At 34.4% G+C, this 23179-nt stretch overlaps 1 protein-coding gene across 1 annotated transcript; it reads left to right on the top strand.

Moving 5' to 3' along the window:
- Nucleotides 1-5739: 5739 nt before the first annotated feature.
- Nucleotides 5740-22863, top strand: LOC120071801 (ABC transporter I family member 6, chloroplastic). The gene is made up of 6 exons (XM_039024183.1): nucleotides 5740-6231; nucleotides 6349-6399; nucleotides 7192-7413; nucleotides 12222-12344; nucleotides 22080-22256; nucleotides 22628-22863. The coding sequence occupies exons 1-6, from the start codon at nucleotides 5902-5904 to the stop codon at nucleotides 22712-22714; spliced, it is 990 nt and encodes a 329-aa protein (XP_038880111.1). The 5' UTR covers nucleotides 5740-5901; the 3' UTR covers nucleotides 22715-22863.
- The last annotated feature ends 316 nt before the right edge of the window (nucleotides 22864-23179 follow it).

Below are 23179 nucleotides of genomic sequence, written 5' to 3'. Positions count from 1 at the left end.
TTGACAATTAAAATGTTGTTTAATAATTTACATTTAAAAACTTTTAGGATTGAAAATTTAATAAAATAAGAAAAATATTTTACTCAGAAAATTTAATGATATATAGAGAAAAAAAATGTAAAATCACAAAGAAAAAGATGGGTAGGTGGAGAGGAAGTATATATGTCAAGAGAAGCTAGTAACCATGGCAATAATAATGTAACTTATGGAGAAAGTAACTTGAAGAGATTATTTTGTGTGAGAGAGAACATCAAATTTGGAGATTATATAGGGAAAGAATTTAATAATGGAAGCAAATATTTATAGAAAAAAATAATTTGCAAAAGGATATAGAGGGACATACTTGTTTAAAAAAGTGGTTCTAATTTATTTTAGCTAAAGCCACATAAACATATATTTTACATGCAAAGTGCACTTAAATTAAAAGGCCAACTTCCAAAAAAAATATTAAAGAAAAAAAAAAACTCTTAAGTTACATACCAATACTTGAATCATAAATACTTTGATTGATCTCCTACACACTTATGGCTAGGGATAAATAATGATCTTTTTGGTGTTGTTTTTTGTCCTTTGTTCTAAGTGAGAGCTAGGAAAAAGGCATACATTAAGGGACAAATAATAAATAAATAAAAAGAAAAAGAAAAAGAAAGTGAAATAGAAAGCAAAAACAAAAATGACTGATCATAATTCACCCACATATATATTCAAAACACACACACTTAAAAAGAAGGTCAAGCCAACCCTTTTTCTTTTTCCCCCTTCATCACAACACCCTCTTTGACCAAACCAAAAAGAAACTCTCTTAACCTTTTTTTTTTCAACTTTAATTTTTAATGTTCTTTTTATTATTTATGGTGATTATTTTAAATGATAAAATTACTAGAAATATTTTTAAATATAGCAAAATGTCATTATTTATCATTGATAAACAATGATAAATGTCTATCAACGTCAGTGATAGAAGTCTATTAATGTCTGTCACTAATTCACAGTAATATTTTGTTATTTTGTTATATTTATAAATGAATTGACTTATTTTTCTATATTTGAAAACGATATTGTTATTTATTTTTTTTTTAAAAAAATTATGAGTTCCCTTTTAAGGTGTCTCTTTTAGACTTCGCAGACAGAGAGGGAGAAATTAATAAAGAGGGATTTGAATTAAAAAATTTAAGAGCTTTTGTGATCTGATTTTTCTTTTCCTTTTTCTTTTTGATTTTTTTTTCCTTAGAGAAAATAATAATAATGGATGTGATTAGAATTTAGATGATGGATAAGTCCTTTTGCACCTTTCGGCGGATAAATATTACATTACTTCTTATTCTCCTTCGAAGATTTTTTTTTTACCATTATTATTGTTATTATTTATTAATATTATTATTATTGCTGCTTTTTGCTTAGACCCTTTTACATTAACAATCTATCTCTTCTAAAACTCCAAACCTATTCCCCTTATCATCTACTCTCCAATTAAGGCTCTAAATCAAAGCTATGATAATCATTTTAATAACTAATCTTGATTAAGATATCCACTTTTGAGTTATACGTTATCGATTTATATTATTCTACTTTTGTCTCTTGCGCGGGATAGTTCGTATTTATTTCGATTCTTATATTTTTAAAAATATCTCATCTATGAATAGAAGCTTTAGTTCCTATACTTCTAAATCTTATACAAATTTTATGTTTTAAAATAATTAAAACCTCGTTTGATAACTATTTAATTTTTTATTTTTGAAAATTAAACATATAAACACTACTTACACCTCTAACTTTTTTTCTTTTCATTTTTTTATCTGCTTTTTACCAATAGTTAAAAAAAATCAAGTCAAATTTTAAAAACTAAAAAATAGTTGTTTTTGAAAAATAGTTTTTATTTTTAGAATTTGATATAGAATTCAACTACTGTACTTAAGAAAGATGCAAACTATTGTAAAAAATGGGACAGAAATAAACTTAATTTTCAAAAATTAAAAATAAAAAACAAAATTGTTAAGAGACAAGGCTTAAGTTATAACTATATTTCAAGAGATTTAAATATTGAAGTGCTGAGTTGGAAAAAGATAGAAAAATAAATATTTTTTCGTGATTTTTTTTTAGTTTAACATTTACGAAGTGAGGATCCAGAAAATATATAAAGTTCTTATTGGACTAAGCTAAAAATTGGAGTGTGATTCGTCTCTCTTTTGATATTAATATTTATCTGTTCTCCTTTTAATTAATAAATTGGAATACCAAGGATTACACCTCGAAGTTAGAAAATTGTTAGCCTTAAGGATCTACATTTCCAAAATTATTTCTGGATAATTAAATCTAGGGGGAAAAGAACGAAAAAAAACCTAACATCAAATAAGAACAAATTGAATTATTTGAATTCGTTGTAGATCCTTCAACTGAAAACTACTTTAGGTCTAAAACTCTAAAATCAAGAACTCTTTGTTTTATTTTCTTCTGGTAAGAGTTAACTACTCAATCAACACCACGAGCATTTCTTAGAATGATTTAATGAAGGTAAAATTATTTTTTATCATTTTTTAAATCACTATAAAATATATTTTCAACCATTTGAAATTAATTTTGATGATATGAAAATTGAATTTGAAAATGTAAAATAATATTAAATGATTTTTAGTGATTAAAAACATATTTTAGAGTTATTTTTAAAATTGACAAGAATAATTTCGACCCATTTTAAAATCATTGCCAAATAAGCATTGTATATATTCAACAATGAAACAAATTCATTTATCTAAATGATGACGATTACAAAATTTTCTAGCATAATTCGACACTTTTTCATTTGACAAGTTAACGGTTTTATCTTCCCTCACATTTTCTTCTTAAATTAATTTCACAATCTACAAATACACCCAATTCATAGAGAATATTTTTAGTATACTATAATAGTATAATATATGTCTCCCATTAATAATTCGACGCGTCATTAGATAATATATTTATTTATATATTACTAATTAATTTTGTGGAGTCCATAATATTTTTAAATAATGCTATTATGGTAAGAAACACATAGATATAGTATAGAAAATTATGGATACTACTGTAGTACTAGAAAATACATATATTATAAATGCTACTGGGATATATTATATAAAAATGTCAAAAAATGTCAAGTAAGTCCTTTATTATTATTAAAATATGACCTTAAAAATAATGTGAAAAATATTGTAATGAATATGAGAATAGGGGGAAAAATGAAGGAGAGTGACATGTGGTTGGGCACATGGCATTTTTCTGAAAAAGGCGACATTTTGAAGAAACTCAACGAACCAATGTTAGTCAAATGTAATTACTATGCTGTAAAAAGATGACACCTTTATTTATTTATTTAATGATGATTATTATTATTTTGGAAAGTTGGGCTTCTCTCAATTATATATAATATATGCTTTTAAAAGAGAAGTGGGATCGAGAGGTCCTTTTGTTTTACATACAAACAAGTTGTGTCGGCCACAATCTTCTCCTCTTCCCTACTTCTTCTTCTTCCTTTTCTATTCACATTATAATTATTATTACTATCTTTACCTTTTTCTTTTTTATATTCCCCCTTTTTCTATCCTCGTTTTGCTTTGACTAAGGATTTCATTTTTTTTTTTTTTTTTAATTTATTGAAACTAAACTTCTATATTTATCCATGATATTATTTAAGGTTATATATATATATAGGCATCGGTCTAAATCTATGGTCAAATAAGAAAAATTCATCCTTTCAATAACGATATTTCAAAAAGTTTCTTATTACAACTGTGAATAGACTATTTATTTCATAAACTTATAAGAAAATAAGATAATTAACTATTTAATTATAAAATACTAATTTATTAAGCCAACAACCAAACTATACTAATTATCTAATAATTTTTCTCTTCAAATTAAGCCAACTTAAGGAAAGTTGAGTTCCATCGAGGTGATAAAAGGAAAGCTTCTTTCTCTCAACTTAGATTTTCTTATTTCTATGTTAGAGGTCTTGAGTGAGTTGAAATATACATTGATTGAATTGATTTTTCATAACGATTCGTCTTATAAATAAATTGAATTTAGGACTTTAATTGGTTCAATTTACTTATTTAAATTAATTAGTTTCAATTTTGTTAACTCAAATGTTTCAATTTATGGCACTTATACTATATTCGAATTTCGTGTAACTTGTTCATGTTGTAATGAGGTTCTTTTACTTTATATGTTTGTATTATCTTGTTAGTTGATTATGCATTATAGGTTTAAAATTGATTTAAATTAGAGAAATTATAATTAATTTGTGAGTGGATATAAAAACAAGTGAAGATTATTGTGTATATATATTGATTAAGAGTAATTCATACTATCCAAAAACAATTTTGAAGTTCGAATTCCCATTCCACAAATATATTATTGTTTAATTAACATTTATATAACTCAAAACAATAATATCTTTTTTTTTTTTTTTAGTTCTTTGAACGAATGGAAAATAAGCCCAAACTAAAACAACTCAATATAAGATTTTTACAATTTTTTTAAACAGCTTTTTATAATTTTGAATGGAAATTGGAAATGGTCTAATTATAGGGACTAAGATGATAATTTTAGTTAAAGACATGTGACACATCAATAAATTATCATGGTCCCATTAAATATATATATATATATATATATATTTAACTAGATAAATATGCAGTGCAATGATTTTATAGTTTCTCTTGTTTGTTTTTTTTAACTGAGATTTGTATGGTTGGTTGTTGGAGTTATTATTATAACAATGATGTGGCAATGAGGTCCCACGTGCGATCTGACTTCTGTCATCTTTCCCATGCGTGTGGAAATATTACTGTTTAAATCCTCTCTCTCTCGGGTAAAATTTAATAACATAGTCGGCTATCTTCGTAATTTTCGTTAATGTTTGGGCAAGATAAGTTGGGCCCATGGGCCCATAAAAACGAATCATTTTTGTGCGGGCCTGATTTATATATTGTCCAATGGGCTTTGGCCAACCCTGGGTCTAGGTATTTCCTAGAGGCCTAGCCCATTTGCAACATATGTTGTACAAAGCCTTTCTACACTTGGGCCATGCAACTCCAACAAGATCAAGATGGATGGGCTTTAGCAGGCCCAAGTTGTATTGCACCTCTAACCACCTCTCCAAAGTTTCAATGGACAACGTGTAGTTGTTCATTTTGTTTATAAAAAGATCAAGTTCAAATACTCTTTTAGGTCATTAACTTTGAATCTTCGTCTACTTTTATTTCTAAATTTTTAAAAATATCAATTTTAATCTTTGAATTTTTAAAAAGTGTTTTATTTTGATCTTTATTGTTAAGATTCTATTAACTCTTTGAGGAACATTTGCACAATGACTTTTGAAATTTCTTATGGAAAATTATTTTTCCATCTAATTCAAAATCGAAATCCTAGATTGTTTAGAGTTGACTAACAACCTAATCATTAAAAAAAATATAAATCATCTCACTATTCTATTTAAAAGTTAATAGAAGCGAGGATCAAAGTAAACATTTTTAAAAGTGATTATTTTTAAAGTTTGAGAATTAAAATATGATTTAAATCAAAAGATTATTCAGAGACGTTTGACGCGTGGAGTTAGTTAAGTAATTATTATAAGAGAAGAGTAATTGAGAGAGTTTAACACTAATAACGAGATAATAAACATGTGAATCGAATGGTACGTGAGTTTTTTTTACCCATCCAACCTAACCCAAGTTGGGGCCAAACAACCCCTCAATAACAATAGTGGAGTACACGCGGCTGCTGCAACCTCCGCGCCCTTCTTCTCTAAGCCTTTCTTCATCCGACATACGACCAGACCAAATCCGATCAGACCAGACCGCTCGCCGGAGTCTTCCAACCTTCCAATCAGACTGCTCGCCGAAGAGCGAGATTGAGCGCCGAATGGCATACTGCTCAGCTTTCACAATGGCGATGTCAATGGCATACTGCTCTTCATCCTCTACCACATCCACTTCTCCTCTGGTTCGATATTTGCCATCTAATTCTACTTTATCCATGATGCCCACCTTTTCCCCCCTCCCTTTCCATTCCAATCGTCGCCGGTCAGTTCGAATTGCAACAGCTTCTCTCTCCGCAGTCAATTCTCCATCTACGAGTTTCTCTGGCAGTCAGAAGAGTCTTTTGCTGGAAGTCAAAGATTTAACTGCTGTAATTGCAGAATCCAAGCAGGAGATTCTCAAGGGTGTTAACCTTGTTGTTTACGAAGGAGAGGTTAGCTCAAATTAATCTCCAGAATTATTTCAGGAGTGGATTCTCACAAGGTTTTGAATTGTTCAATGAATTTTTGTTCATTATATGATTTGGAATTATTTTTTCTGACCCTAGTAGGTTCACGCCATCATGGGAAAGAATGGTTCTGGAAAGAGCACATTTGCAAAGGTCAGTATCATTTGTGTTCAGTTCCCTAATTCTCATTAAAAAAAAAAAAAAAGAAAAGAAAAGATTTCTCGCGTTCCTTACAAGTAATGAGCTTTGAGCTTAGAAGTTATTCTCTTCCTTTGCTTCAATTTGTGCTTGGAATGGATTTTTTTACAGCTAATTTTAATTATTTAGTATAGTATAGTGCATGAAGCTCAATTACTAGGGTCAAATGAAAGTTAAAGTCTTGATACCACATTGTTATCATCCAAAGCCCAATTACTATGGTCAGTTGCAGTTTAACCAGAGTGTTTTTCATGACATATCTGTTATGATCGTTTTGGTTCTGCTCGTCTTCTAGCTTCTTCATGGTGTTCTCAATCCAAGTTTTTTTTTGCTGATTATTCTATACAGGATATTGTTTCCTCTTTTTTTCCAAAAAGTATTTTAATTTTATTAATCATATCTTGTATTGTGAGCATCAGTCTCTCTTCTTTATACCAATAAAAAGCATTGTTCCTTTAAATATATATATAAAATTTATGAAGCTCCTCCAATTTTGCTGCGCTGGAAACGACTACGTTTAGAATCTAAAGCTGTCCTAGATTGAATTTTTCGTAGACAAAGGAAAGAGAAGAGGGAATGAGGCGTATATGGTATGGAAAAAAAACAGCTGCCATCACACACATTATAATTATCTTAGTCATCGAAAATTGAAATGCGTTATAATAGCCTCACTGTTATTGTTATCTGCTTGGAGATTGGATTCTTTTGTTTTATCCACTAAATTTAGGCGATGCTTTGTGGATTAAGGTACTTGTTGGGCACCCAGATTATGAGGTTACAGGCGGTAGTATTCTGTTTAAAGGAAGTGACTTGCTTGAAATGGAACCAGAAGAAAGGTCGCTTGCAGGGCTATTTATGAGTTTTCAGTCCCCGGTTGAGATTCCAGGTGTCAGCAATATTGACTTTCTAAATATGGCTTACAATGCACGAAGAAGGAAACTTGGTCTGGCAGAGCTGGGGCCAATTGAGGTATGCATTTTCAATGGAAGCACCCGTTTCTTGCTTTATCCATTCTCAGTTAAATGTGTACGTACTTATGGAGTAAGAATTCACATATAAATTACTCTTGCATCTGCCATTTAGTGAAATGTTGTTTCTTTTTTCCTTCATGCTATACGAACTTCCTTTAGATTAATGAAAATTTAGGTGGTTTGGTGTAAACCAATTCTCGGAGAAATTTCTTATTATTGAATTCCATCGAAACAGCTTGTGAATATACATATTTGTTGGCTGGACAGCAGCCTTTTACCAAGCAATAGCAAACCAAACTGTCAAATCCTAAGATCTAAACTTTAACTACAGTAAAGCAACATTTAACCAAGCCTAAAGAACTTAACAAAGACCACCCAAGAAACAGTCACAAAGACCCAAGAAACCTCGCAAGAAATACAAGAAAGATCTCAAGAAATAGACCTTAAACTTCCTACCTCAAGATTACACAAAAAGAGGTGCAGAAGCCCACAAAGAGTACAAAACAAACAACGAAATTTTGCTTTTATTAAAATTAATAAAAGTTAGCAAGATATGTTTGAATACCCATGTGTGATTATGCTGATAGGCATCATGCAATCAATCAACCTACGTTTTGATGTGAATCCAACCATTGATCCATTGCATGTACTTGAAGGAGCAACTACAAGGAGCAAGACAAAGAAGATTCAAGAGGCATTCACAATGCATCTTCAAAAGCTAGCTAATACACAAGAAGAGAAATAATTTTGAGCCAAAATTTATGTATAATGTTAGTTCGATGAGTCAAGAAGAGAATGAAGTGAAGATGGCACGAGAGAAGTCTCTTAGTTTGGAAGATGTCACGGAGGACAAAAAAAAGTGTGCAAATTTTATGAAGAAAATGCTGTCAAGTGTGCACTGTGTTGGAATTCATGATGTCAAACCTTGTCCAATGTGCACATTGTCTTCTAGAATAGTTATTTAAGACAATTCAAAGACTTTCTACATTTTTAGTTTTGCATTTCGACTTATTAATTAGTATGCAATCAGGTTTTAGTTTCTTAGGTCTTATTTTCTACAATATGCATTTAATTGTATTTGAAAGACTTTTGAGTTCTTAGACCTTTGCACGACCTTTTGCCCTTTATGATGGCTTGTAATGCTTTTCAAAACTCAGAATAATGATATTTAAACTTGTGTTTATTCAACCCCTTTGGTTGGTTGGTTTGTTTGTTTTTTTTTTTTCCTTTTTTTGTTTTTGTTTTTGTTCCTTTCAGATCATGCTTTAGATAGTCTTGATCAAGCTAACTCTGGAGTGAGTTGTCTTAGGATCTAGGAGTGACCATCATAGATTCTAGGTTCAATCTAAGAGCGATTCATCCTTCTAAGTTTCTAACTAAGCTCTTGGTTGGAAACAATCGTTAAGTTAGCTTTATTTTTTGGCATTTGCATGGATCCTAGAAGGACCTCTAGCTTTGCATTAATCAAGCATTGAGGGCACTTATCATTTGGTATCAGAGCATTGGTCAACATCCTTGGCCAGTTCTAGAGGTGAAATATCTTTACTTTGTTTCTATCTGTCTTTCGTTTCTCATTTTTTTCAAGCATCTGCCTACATCTTGTAATACAAGACATACTATAACTCGACTTGAACATAGTCTCAATAGATGGCTAAGAGGTCAAGGGTTCAATCCATGGTGGCCACTTACCTAGGAATTAATTTCCTACGAGTTTCTTTGACACCCAAAAGTTGTAGCTTCAGATGGGGATGTCCTGTGAGATTAGTCGAGGTGGCGTAAGCTTGCATGGACAAAGAAAAAAACTTGTCTTGAAATCTTCGTCTAATTTGCTTTTGGATCAAAAAAGAAAGAAAGAAAATTCAGCAAAAAAAGTAGTAAAAAAAGAAAAAAAAGAAGTGTTCAAAGATCTAAGGCACATGAAATGTTCTTGTCCTTAGATTTTAATTTGTTCAATTTTTTTTTTTAGTTATTGATCCTAGTTCGAGTTATTCTTGTCTTAGTTTGTGAGAGTTGATAATTTGAAACGGTTACATCAAGCTTTAGTAAGATTACACCAAAAATTTAACCCAACTTTTGGGTCTTTGACCCGGTACAAAAAGTCTACACTTGAGTGATAAACAAGTTTCTTGGAGTAAAATTGGTGAGAAGTGTGGTGAGATCCATGCTACTAACTTCAAAATGTCACAAGGTGATGAAAAAGTACCACAAATACAAGATCCTAATATGGCTAGTCTTAAAGCAATTCAAGAGATGATGGAAATGAGGAGGGGAGATATACAAGAAAGGAGGGCACAACAAGAAAGAGTAGAATGAGCCTCACAAGAAGATGAAGGTATGTTTGATTTCAATGAACAAGAAAGGCGAGTTGGAGGAAGAGGAAATGCGAGAGGAAGAGGAAGAAATAATAATGCCAATGTTATGCAACTTAGAAGAGGAGAAAGAATTCAAGAAGATAGGGACAATGGAGTTAAGCTCAAAATTCCACCATTTAGTGGAACGGCGGATGCTGATGCATATTTGCAATGGGAAAGGAAGATAGAACATGTGTTTGATTGCAACACATACAGTGAGAAAAAGAAGAGGAGACTTGTCATTGCTGAATTCACCAACCATGTAGAAGATTGGTATCAACATCATAAGTTCGAAAGAAGAAGGAAAGAGGAAGATCCAATAGAAACTTGGGAAGAACGTAAGGAGACCATGGGAAGGAGGTATGTTCAAGACATCATGAAAGAGATTTGAAAGCTAAATTGCAAGCTTTGAGGCAGGGAACAAAAAGTGTGGCTAAATATTATTAAGAGATGGAGACCTTGATGGAAAGAGCACAAATTCGAGAAGATGAGGAAGACACCGTGTCTAGATTCCTTGGAGGTTTGAATCAAGAAATTGCTCATCCTGTGGATTGAAATCCCACCTTACTTGGAAGACATGTATCATTATGCTATCACAATTGAACATGAAAATGAGCATTCAAAGAGGTATACATCTAAAGCTAATATCTTTTCAAATTTTTATGCTTGGAATTGAGATAACAAAAAGGGAAGTTTGGGGCTGCCATGAGAGGGGAGGCCGAGAACTCCAATACTAAAAAGAACGAAGCTTCAAAGGAGGTGAGGTAGAAGTTTAGCTCAATTCAATGTTGGAAGTGCAAGGGATTTGGACATATGAGCAAAGATTGTGTCAATAAAAAAATCATGGCGATAAGAAATGAAATACTTGATTCGGAAGAAAAATGTGAAGAGCATGATGCACAACTTGAGGAAGAATTGGAAGCACAAGTTGATAAGTGCATTGTAGAAGGACCTCTAGCTTTGCATTAATCAAGCATTGAGGGCGTTCATCACGTTTGTGTGGTTTTTGTTCCCCTCTCTGGCCATTGTTCTCCAAGACCTTTAGATATCAACATAGGTTTCATCTCATCCATTGGGAACACACAAACTGACAATATACTTGTAGGGAAAAGCAAAATAGAATTGAGAAGAAATAAAAAAAACCAAATCAAAACCTTACTATTCTCCAATTATCCTCACACTCAATTAGGTTTTGACATAACCAAGTAGATAGATGGGTCAAAAAATACAACTTGAGACAAACCCATGCGGCAAAGCACGATTTTGACACCCCACATGTTGGGGCTTGGCAACAGAAGAAAAAGTCCTTGGCAGTGTGTATGCCTCATGTGTGGTTGTTTTTGTCAAACAACAATGGCTAATCATCTCTTCTGATTGCAACATTCCTCCTAAGGTTGATGGTGTTGGCACATGGCCACTCTAAGATGGTGACCCAAACTTCAAACCCTAGCCCCAATTGACAGTGAAGTGTTAGTGTCAACCTAGTTGAGATGTCCGGGTGCACTTACTGATCCTTTTATATCGCTTTTGTATCCTCGTAATTATATTGTAACATCTTTCATTATCTTAATGAAGAGATTTGTTTCCTTTTTTAAAAAAAAATTGACAGTGAAGTGTTAGTTATCTCCTCCACCTGCAAATAGGAAACCCCAACAAGAAATAATATCATAGGGAACACTCCTTGTTTTATTATTACGATAACACAACAATGACATTATCAACCAAAAAGGTCTCTAGAATTCACAGATCAACCAAGGAGAGAACAATAAAGAAAACGCTCCAACACATTTGAGAGAGTTGAAAATACTCTCCTCAGCTTCAACCTTTGCCAAAATTTTCTACAATCCACTCTGATGACCAAAGCCCCTACAAAATCCTTTTCCCTGGTCCCCACCTGCAACTAACCATATTCTATTGTCCTATCCAATTTTCCCTTGTTCATTTCCCATATTACCCCTATTCGCACAAGTATAACGAATTGGGAGCCTCACAAAACCCTAACCGCTAAAAGAAAATCCTAAAATCCTAAAGGTGTCTATAATACCATGCATTCAATATTTAGATATGATTCATTGTATTTGAAGATAGAGAAACATAAATATAGGTACACAAGAGAACCTTAATTTAAAGGAAAGTGCCATTACAATAAAAGACAACTAGACAAAATAATATATATTATAACACAAATTTTTATTCGTATCAGTGCATGTGTCTCTGACTAGAAGAATAAAAAAAAATCTGGCAATGTATCTTGAATAATGACCTTTTGTTCATTCAAATTCCAAATTCCTGTTTAGATTCATTGAAATCAAGTATCAGTGTATCACTTTTCATTTCGATTCATTCTTTATTGGAGTATCTAGTTTCACATTGATTACTCTACCTCTTGTAAATTGTAATTATTTAGTAATTTAAACTTTTGGCTAGTTGATTCACTTCTTCATTATTGCTCCAGTTTTATGCATACATCTTCCCCAAACTTGATCTTGTGAACATGAAAACGGATTTTCTCAATCGAAATGTCAATGAAGGGTTTAGTGGTGGAGAAAGAAAGCGTAATGAGATCTTACAACTTGCGGTAAGTTTACTATTTTTTCCTACTTTCTGATGCTGTCTCGGCATTGCCTTCTTTATTTTGACTGGACTAATGTTCCTCATATAAGTATACCGAGTGACATAGTACATATTATTTGTGTATTTATTATTATGATTGTTGATGATCCTGATGCTGCATCTGAAGTTAGTTGGTGTGGAATTTGTCATTGTCTATGGAGAGTAATATTGATAATACTGGCGTGGAAGATTCTTTCGGTGATGATCCGAGTGTCAATGTGTCATTATTCCAAAAAAGTGATAATGCCATTCCTCATTCTCCTCCCCCATCCGTGCCTGGCAAATTTGCTTCACTTATTGAAGCTTGTGGTCTTGAGATGTGTGCAATTACTTCATGAATTCACAAGGAATTTTGAGGTAGCCTAAGTAGTCTCAAAGAGTAATCCTCCAAGAATTAAGCTTGTTATGCTTTTATTAGAATGATAATATGCTTCATACCAAAGGGGAAGAATCATATTTTGTGAGACCGCCTATTATGTAAGTGCATGAAAGAAAGAGGGGTAAGAAGAGATTCGGTTAGCAGAAAGTGAGGGGGGACCAGCTGAAGATTATGAGACGTGTGGGGACCAGCTGAAGGGCTTTTGTAGGGTTTTGGGATTAAGTGTGGGGGTGGGAATGTTTTGGGAGGGATAGCTCATCGGGAGGAGAGACGGCTCTCTTAAAGGAAACAAAACTTTTCATTGATATAATAGGAAGAGACTAATGCTCAAAATACAACGAAACAAGCAATAAATAAACAAGAAAAAACAGCAATAGCACAGTTAGCATTATCATTACAATGCGAAGCGAAAGATCAACTAGAAATAATAAAAGCTCCCGGTTCAAGCAAAAATCCTGAATGGTGAAAATTGCAAGACTTAGATACAGAACACCAGAGAAGCATTGAGTCTTATGAGTCTTACAGCTTCAAAGAGGTTTGGCCACTGACGGATTTTTTCATGGACAACTCTTTGGTTTCTTTCAAACCAAATTTCAGTTAGCAATGCTTTCACTGCATTAATCCGTAACATTTGTGTCATAGGCTTCAAATAGACTCCATAAGACTTGAGGAATATTCTTTTTGAAGGAGTTGTTGAAAATCCAATTTAGGTGGAAGATTGATAAGAGTCTTCCAGCAAGCAAAAGCATAGTGGCAGTAAAAAAAGGGGTGCCCTTTTGGAAGTGTTTGTGTATTTTCTGTTGTGCAGGGAGTTCAGATACTTGGGCCTGCTTAGTCGGAAATCTGAAATAGAAATTTGAAAACAAGGGATTTAATGAAAACAAAGTTGTATTTTGTGTTTTTAGACATGTGTTTGGTAGTAGAATTTGGATTATAATTTAAATAATTGTTTAAAGAGTATTTATTACTGTATTTATAAATTTTAAAATGAACCGTAGTTACTCATTAAATATTAGTTAACCATAAACTATTATTAACTCATTTATAAGCACGCTTTATGTTAATTTTTGTTGTTGTTTTGTAATAGTATATAATTTACAATACATTACATAATACATATTTTAATTGAAAAAATAAATTGAATTTATATCATGGCATATTGTATTTCTAAATAGTTTTATCTTTATTTAATATAAGTCTGTACTTAAGTTATAAAATTCAAAACCTAGATATAATGAAAACATAAAAATGTTTTTTTCCCTTCCAGAATTTGCACGGTTTGAATCACATAACCGAAAACAGTTTTCATAAATAAAATCTAGGTTGTTTGCCAAACACATATTTGTTGAACTTAGTGAATCTGAAAACATGAAATAGAATCTAGACTGCCAACTAAACATGCCCTTAACATTTGGTATCAAAGTACGTTCAACATTGGATGAACACGAGCAATGGCTCAAAAACAGTTGGAAGAAAGGATGGATGGGACCAAGAAAGAGATGTTGAGTATCAAGGAACTGCTCCTGAGTATCAGGAAGAATATTGAGAAACTCGTGGGTGATGTGATGGAAATGTCGATCGGAAAAGGAAAAGAAGTACCTTATCGATCGAGAACTCCAATATGAAAAAATAAATGGCGAAGGTGAGGGAGAATCTTCTCAGACGAGAAAAATAGTAGCAAGCTTGGGTAGAGGAAGGTATAAGAACGTCGAATTGCCTGTGTTTAATGGTGAAAGCTCGGACACGTGGATCTATTCGCATGAAAGATACTTTGAGACTCATGAACTCTTGGATGCAGAGAAGTTCAAAGTTTTGGTTATTAGCTTTGGTCGAGACAAAGTGGACTGGTACCAGTAGGCAAATAGCCAGCAGAATTTTGTAAGCTGGAATAATTTTAAAGACACGTCCAAGACCATTTCAGGATATTGTTAGAAGGGACTTTGCTCTCGAGGTTGTGGAACCTGAAAATGGAAACGACTGTTGCAGATTATCGATGAGATTTGAAATAGCGTCAGGGCCGTTACCAGAGGTAGCAGAAGACATACTTGAAACGATTTTCTTGAACATACTTCTTCACCAGACGATCAAAGTAGCTCAAAGACTAGTGGGCCTGGATGAAATTATAAGGGCAGGGAAGCCCAATTGGTTTGTTGATGAAATGAAAATAGGAGGCCCAAGTCTTAAAATCGGCCTTAGGGAGAAATATTAAGGGTATCAATCTTGGAAATTTGAAAACAACAAACTGCAATTTTGAAGTGAAAGCAATAACAATGAGACCCGTATGTTACTGGAGAAAGGAGGAGTGGTGAAGAAAAATCCACCGTCCGATGGGGAGTTCCAAGCGAGGCGAGAAAAGGGCCTTTGCTTCCGATGTGACGAGAAATTTTTTGTTGGCTACCGTTGCAAGGAAAATGAGATAGGGAACTTATGCTAATCATAGCCAATGAGGATTATGATTTTGAAGGTGCTGAGCAAGAGCCTACATGAAGTAGAAGAACACAACCCAGGAGTAGAAGATAAAAAGTGGAGTTAGCCCTACGTTTGGTATTGGTATTTTTAGCTTTGGGTACCATGAAGGTAAAATGGACTATTAAAGGAAGGGTAGTCATAGTGATGGTGGAATGCGTAGCCACACATAACTTCATGCATCAGAATGTAGTTGATGAGTTGAAATTGCCTCAGACAGAAACCACGAATTATGGAGTGCTCATTGGTAATGGAACAACTCTGAGAGGAAAGGGGGTACGTAAGGCAGTCATTATCATTTTGCCCACTATCACGGTGAAGGATGATTTCCTACCCTTAGAGTTGGGGGAAATGTCAATGTAATTTTGCGACTTCAATGGTTACATACGATGGGATATATGGGAGTTGATTGGCCCTTCTTGACCGTGACCTTTACAAAATGGGAGAATTAAGTGATGCTGAATGGGGGGCTGTTCTCTGATGAAAGCGGAAGTGTCTTTGAAAATGCTGACAAAAAAGTGGGAGGATGATGATCAAGGATTTTTAATTGAATTTCAAAATTTACAGATTGATGAGGTAAGGGATTATGGAGGAATGGAAACTGAGGCCCCCCCGGTGCGAAGTTCGCGATATTATACGAAGATTGATAGAAGAATTTAAAGCGATCTTTCAAATGGCCATCAAATTTCCTCCAAGGCGAAATGTAGACCATCGAATCACCTTGAAGGACCGTCAAGAAGGCCCTATAAATATGCACAAGTTCAAGAGGAAGAGATTGAAAGATTACTCAGGGATATGCTTGCTTTTGGAATCATTAAGGCAAGCAATAATAGCGCATTCTCCGGCCCTTGTTAGTTAAGAAGAAAGATGGTTGATGGAGGTTTTGCGTAGATTACAAATGTTTGAATAGCACTACTATTCCGAATAAATTCCCAATGCTGGTGTAGAGGAACTTTTGGACGAACTTCATGGATCCACTATTTATTCAAAGCTTGAGTTGAGATCCGGTACCACCAAGATCAAGATGAAGGAGGTAGACGTTTCTAACACTACTTTTAGAACCCATGGAGGCCACCGTGAATTTTTGTTGATGGCATTTGGGTGAGGAAGGTTTTGGGGGGTCAGAGCTCATCGGAAGGAGAGACAGCTCTCTCGAATAGCCAATTGGTTCTTTTCCTCGTTCTTGGGATATTTTGGCTTGTGATTGTTGAACTCCTATGTTTCTTGTTGATATATAATAGTAGAATGCAGGGAGGCTGATATCCCCTGTTTTGGTGGTGTTTGGGTGTCCTTTCGGAAGTGTTTGTATATTTTCTGTGTGAAGGGAGTTCGGATACTTAACATTTGGTATTAGATCACGTCCAACACTAGGACGAACATGAGCAATGGCCCCACTTGATAGATGTCGAACACTTGCACACTCTGACAGTTGTTTGTTCATATCAGGCACTTGTTTATACAATAAATGTGCTGAACACTAGTCAAAATATGGTGTAACACCAATGTTTGCACTTCAAAAATGAAAGTTTTTTATTATTCCCTAATGAAGGACTCGGCCTTTTTTTATAGGCAAGAGTTAGTTACAAACTGATCTAACCACCAGTTAGTTACAAGCTGACCTAAACCCTACTAGTTAGTAACAGAATTTTAAAAGACAAACTGAAAACTGAAAACAACTTATTAAATGATTACATCAATTCCTCCCCACTTAAAAGGAACTCGTCCTCGAGTTCTAAGGATAAAAGTATGAGAAATAAAAAGATACAAAAAGAAAATCTTAAAGGATTGGGAGGTGCATCCGAATATCTCAACTAGGTTGACACCCCCATAACACCCTTATCATGTCCAATATAATTGTTAGGTAGCTAATCGAAAGTCGTTAGGAGCATGGTATGGATGTAAATATGCTACATTAAAAAGGGGGTGATGTGTAAATCAGGTGGTAAGTTTAAACGATAGGCATTGGATCCAAAAGCCTTGAGAACTTTGAAAGGACCTAACTTTCTGTTCTTTAGCTTGTTATATGTGCCAGCCGGAAATCTACTTTTCCTTAGATGTACCATCACTAAGTCTCCCTCACAAAATGTTTGAAGATGTCTATGCTGGTCTACTGCTCTTTTGTATGAAGAATTAGCTTTTCCAATGTTGGTCTGAACTTCTTGGTGTAGATGGACAATCCTTTCTGCCATCTCCTCGGCTTCGCTGCTGAGATCAATGGAAGATGCAAGTTTAGCAAGATCAACAGTTAAAAAAGGGAGTTTTGTGTACACTATTTCGAAGGGACACTTCCCTGTAGATCAGTTTTTCATGAAATTGAAGGCGAATTCAATTTGAGCAAGAACAAGGTCCCACTATTTGGGATGGTCTCCACATAAGCATCGAATTAGATTACCCAATAGAACCTCTGTTTATCCGTCTGTTTGGGGATGACTTATGGTGCTATATTTGAGTGAGGTGTTGAATTTTCGCCAAAGAGTCTTCCAAAAATGGCTAAGGAATTTGACATCCCTATCCGATACAATTGTTTTTGGGATTCCATGTAATCGGACGATTTCCCTAAAGAAAAGATTAGCAATATAGACAGCATCATGTGATTTTTTGCAAGGTAGGAAATGTAACATCTTGCTAAACCTGTCAACTACGACCATCACAGAATCATAAGCTCGTTGTGTTTTAGGTAGACCGAGGAGGAAGTTCATAGATAGGTCCTCCCAAATAGAGGTGGGGGTGGGTAGAGGAGTGTAAAGCCCGGAATTTATTGATGTTCCTTTTGCTGTTTGGCAAATATAGCAACGCTTGACAAAGTTTTGTACATCTTTTCGAAGTTGGGGCCAAAAATATCGAACAGAAACGAGGTCTATAGTTTTGGATATACCAAAGTGTCCAGCTAGACCTCCCCAATGTAAGTCTTTGATAAATGTTTCACGAAGGGAAGTGTGGGGGATACATAAACATTCTCCTTTGGTAAGAAGTTGTCAAATATATGATAATCATCCATATGAAGGTGGTTGGAGCAGTTGAACCAGATGGTTCCAAAATCAATATCCGTAGGGTATAATTCTGGTAGGTGATGAAAACCCGTGATTTCTCCAGCTAAGACAGTTAGCTACTCTGCCTTCCTACTTAGAGCATCAGCAACTTTATTATCTTTGCCAGCTTGGTGTCTAATGACAAAATCGAATCTTTGTAGGAAAGATAACCATCGCGCATGCATTCTACTAACCTGTTTCTGAGATTGTAAATACTTCAAGGAAAAATGGTCAGTTAGAAGAATAAATTCTTTATACAGTAAATAATGTTCCCACTGTTTTAAAGCTCTAACTAATGCATAGAATTCTTGTTCATAAGTGCTCCAATTCTGTCGTGAGACACTCAGCTTTTCACTAAAATATTCAATAGGATGGTTATTTTGGGATAGGACTGCCCCTATACCAACTCCACTAGCATCTACAGCCACTTGAAAAGGTATATTAAAATCACGAAGTTTTAGAACAGGGCTATTGCAAAGGTGATGTTTAAGTTGTAGGAAACTAGCTTCCTGTTCCTTATCCCAGTGGAAGTTATTTTTCTTAAGGCAATCAGTGAGTGCTGCTATGGTACTGAAATTTCAAATAAATTTCCTATAAAATGAAGCTAAACCTAGAAAAGATTGAATTTGTTTTATATTGGATGGTGTTGGCCAATCCGAAATGGCTTCAATCTTTCGAGGATCCACTTTAAGTTCATTATGACCAATGACAAATCCTAAGAATGAAATTTCTGTAGACAAGAAAACACATTATTTTGTGTGTAATTGATTTGAAGATGAAGTCGAAAAAATAGTGTGTAGGTGATGCAAATGTTCTTGTAAATCATGACTAAACACAAGTAGTATGTCATCAAAGTAAATCACCACAAATTTATTAAGGAATGGAAGAAAAACCTTGTTCATGAGCCTCATAAATGTGCCAGGAGCATTGGAAAGACCAAGTGACATAACTAACCATTCGAACAAACCTTCATTGGTCTTAAAAGCTGTTTTCCACTCGTCACCCGGCCGTATTCAAATTTGGTGATACCCATTGCCGAGATCAAGCTTGGAAAAAATATAAGCACCTCCTAGTTGGTCCAACAAGTCAACAATTTGTGGTATAGGAAACCGATATTTTATGGTGATTTGGTTTATAGCTCGGCTGTCTACACACATACACCAACTGCCATCTTTTTTTGGAGTAAGAAGGGCTGGCACGACGCATGGGCTGATGCTTGGTTGAATGCACCCCTTTTCTAAAAGTTCTTGAACTTGGTCAGGTAGAATTTTATACTCGCTCGGGCTCATTTTGTAGTGAGGAAGATTAGGGAGTGAAGCCCCTGGGATGAAATCGATTTGATGTTGTATATCGCGTAATGGTGGTAAATCTGGTTGGGGTTCACAATGCTGGGGAATTTTTTTATTAAATCCATCACTAGTGTTGGAAAGTTTTCTTCGCTATTGTGACTTATGTCTCCTTTGATAACTACCCCTCACATTTCATCTCCACGTTCTCTGATGAATTGTTTCCCTGTGATAATACTGAATAGTTGTCTCTTGGTGTCCTTGGTGGTTGTATTATCCGGCTTATGTAATGGTAGGAGAACAATCTTCTGGTCATGCCACATAAATTCATAAGTATTCTCTCGTCCCTTGTGAATAGCTTGTCTGTCATATTGCCAAGAACGACCCAAGAGAATGTGGCATACATCCATGTCTAAAACGTCACATACAATCTGGTTTTTGTAACTACCTCCGATGGAAAATTGTACTGAACAAACATTGTTGACTTGGGCTTCACCACCTTTCTTAATCCACCCAACTTTATAAGGATGGGGATGAGGTTCCATCTTTAAATTTAGAGCATTGACCAACTTTTTGGAGACTATTCTCTGAACTTCCGCTGTCTATGATGACATTGCATACCTTTCCTTTAATTGTGCACCTTGTTTTGAATAGTGAATGTCGTTAGGGGTGTGTTTCTGTTTTTGGAGTTAAAAGAACCCGTTGGAGTACACAAGAGAGGTTATCACCCTCATCAGGCACTAAAAGATCAATTCCCTCATCAGAAACTTCGTCACCTTCTTGACCACCTTCATCCTTGGCCATAGCTATTGTTCTTCGGCTAGGACAATTGTTAGATAAATGTCCGTTCTTGCCACAACGGAAGCACTTCCCTAGTGTTGTTCATGCATAGGGGTTAGTACTATTCTTAGAAGTCTCATTGCTGTTATCTTTGAGAAGTGCAGGAGTGTCTTCTCTGTTTTTGGCTATGCCCCCTTCATTATTCCCTATAGGTCCCTTTTGAGGTGGTTCTTTATTCCACTAGTAGATGTTTCCCATTGGTTTCCCTGTGAGTATCTTTTTGTTTGGGTCTCATTCAACTCCTCAACAGTCTCTGCCAAAGAAATGACATCAGAAAGAAATCCTAAAGTTTGGAGTTTTACTTTCTCTTTAATGTCTGCTCGCAAGCCCTCCACAAATCTTGCTATCAAATGATTTTCATTTCCAGGCAAATTTGCTCGAGCTCCCAGGCGATGGAAGTCTTCAGTATATTCAGCAACAGTTTTTGTTCCTTGGCACAAGTTCTGGTACTGATTATGCAAGATTTGTTCGTAATTTGTTGACAAGAACCTATCTTTTATCATCCTCTTTAATCTTTCCCAGCTCGTGATAGGGTTTTTTCCACTTCAAAATCTGTGAACCTCCAACTGTTCCCACCAGGTTGATGCTCCTCGAAATTTTAATGCTACTAACTGAACCTTCTTGTGATCCGGAGTGTTGACTTATTGGAAGAAACCTTCAACGTCTTTTACCCATTCCAAGAAACCTTCTATGTCTCTTTTTCCATTGAAGGTAGGTATATCCAGCTTGACTTTTTACTCACTTTGTTTACCTGGTTGGTAGTGATGAAATGCTCTGCCTCTTCCCCGAAGAGGACGCCCCATTCTTCCTCTTTCTTCTTCACGGGAAGAATGGCTATTTTCATAGTTTCTCCTCGGGTAAGCTTGCTGTCTTGGAGGTTCTTGGAACAACAAAGGGAATTCTTGATCGTTTCTTGGATGAATCTGTTGTGGAGCAATTATGTTCTGTCTTTCTTGTGGTGGCAGCATGTTTCTTGGTTGATTTTCTTGGACTTGTGATTGAGGATTTACATTGTTGACGTTGCCCGCCATTTGATCTAATCGCAAAGTGATCCTCTCCATCATTCGGTAAATATCATCAATGGTTTCCTCGACTGACTGCATGCATCTTGTCAAGGACCTTGGTGATAGGGCAGCAGATGAGGCTGCTTCTTTATCCATAGCCTTGGGGTTATTATCGTTAATTGGCTTTTTTCCCGCCATCAGATCCCAGTCCTTCCGGCTCTGATACCAAAATTGGTGTAACACCAATGTTTGCACTTCAAGAATGAAAGTTTTTTATTATTCCCTAATGAAGGACTCAGTTTTTTTTTATAGGCAAGAGTTAGTTACAAACTGATCTAACGACCAGTTAGTTACAAGCTGACTAAACCCTACTAGTTAGTAACAGAACTTTAAGAGACAAACTGAAAACTGAAACAACTTATTAAATGATTACATCAAAATAGGTCCAATATTGGTTAAGACATGCATCAATTAGTATACTAGATAGATACATTTATATGAAAAAAAAATAATAAAATTTGAAACTGAAATATGTTAAACAAATTTTTTAAGCATAAATGCATAAATCCATCGACTATTTAATAAGTGGCTGGAAAAGGGGAGGGAGAGAAGTGCGTTCTGCCATAGGCTTGGTAAGACTAATATCTACAAGAATCAAGATTATTATTGTTTCTCAAATTGTTAATGTCTTTGCAGGTTTTGGGTGCAGAGATGGCTATATTAGACGAAATAGATTCTGGGTTGGATGTTGATGCACTTCGTGATGTAGCAAAAGCAGTGAACGGGCTTTTGACACCAAATAATTCAGTGTTAATGATTACTCATTATCTACGACTTTTGGAATTTATCGAACCTTCCCGCATACATGTCATGGTAAGTATTTTGCACATTAGGAAAACATTCAATCAATTGAATTTTGATAAGAACAATATGCAGAATGAAATGGAATAAAGGATCAATGCTGAGGTAGAAAAGAAAAGAGATATGATACACACTGATTATTCGTTAATACAGTGATTGGGGTTTACTATTAAAGTTTCGGTTATATATTTCAAGTTTGTTCTGAAAACTATGGGTTTCTTCTTGGTTCTTGTTTTTATACCATTTTTTTACTTTGCTTTCTGTGTGTGAAATTTGGTAACTGGGTTATACTGACCTGAATTTTCTCGAGTAAATTGGGTCTTATATACTATTGAAATTCAATAATGGTAACTGACTGAGTAGTTCTACATTTAATTTTTCAGGAGGATGGGAAAATCGTGAAGACTGGAGACATCTCTATAGCGAAACTCCTCGAGGAGGAAGGGTACAAAGCAATTTCTACTCCATAATTGCATGAACATTAGCCGTTAAAGTATTTTCTTTTAGATAATTTTTCAGTCAAGTGTTTCTTCTGTCTCAATTTTGGCATCTTAAATATGTAAAATATTTAAAATCTATAATGTAAGGTTTTAAATGTTGATGTCGACGTCTCTGACTAGATGGGAGTATCAAGTCTCCGACAAAATTATCGAAATTGATGTACTTTTTTTTACAATTATAAATATAAAAAATCATAAAAGAACATTTAAATTAACAAATAAGCACTTCAATCCTTTTTAAATAACTCTACATTTCTTATTAGTTAGATGCAAATTACTGATATTTTTACCTTCTATAGATTTTCTATGACATGATATTCCTCATATCAATGCCAAATCTATAGATATATAGAAATATCTATACTATAGTAAAAGGGACAATAAGGGGAGATTTTTTGCGTTCTCTTTTTGTCCTTACATTTTTTTTTTTTTTTT

This window comes from Benincasa hispida, chromosome 2 (assembly GCF_009727055.1).
Source record: "Benincasa hispida cultivar B227 chromosome 2, ASM972705v1, whole genome shotgun sequence".
In the NCBI taxonomy this organism is placed as follows: domain Eukaryota; kingdom Viridiplantae; phylum Streptophyta; class Magnoliopsida; order Cucurbitales; family Cucurbitaceae; genus Benincasa; species Benincasa hispida.
Note: the sequence above shows the minus strand (reverse complement) of the source record. Positions and strands in the feature narration are given on the sequence as shown.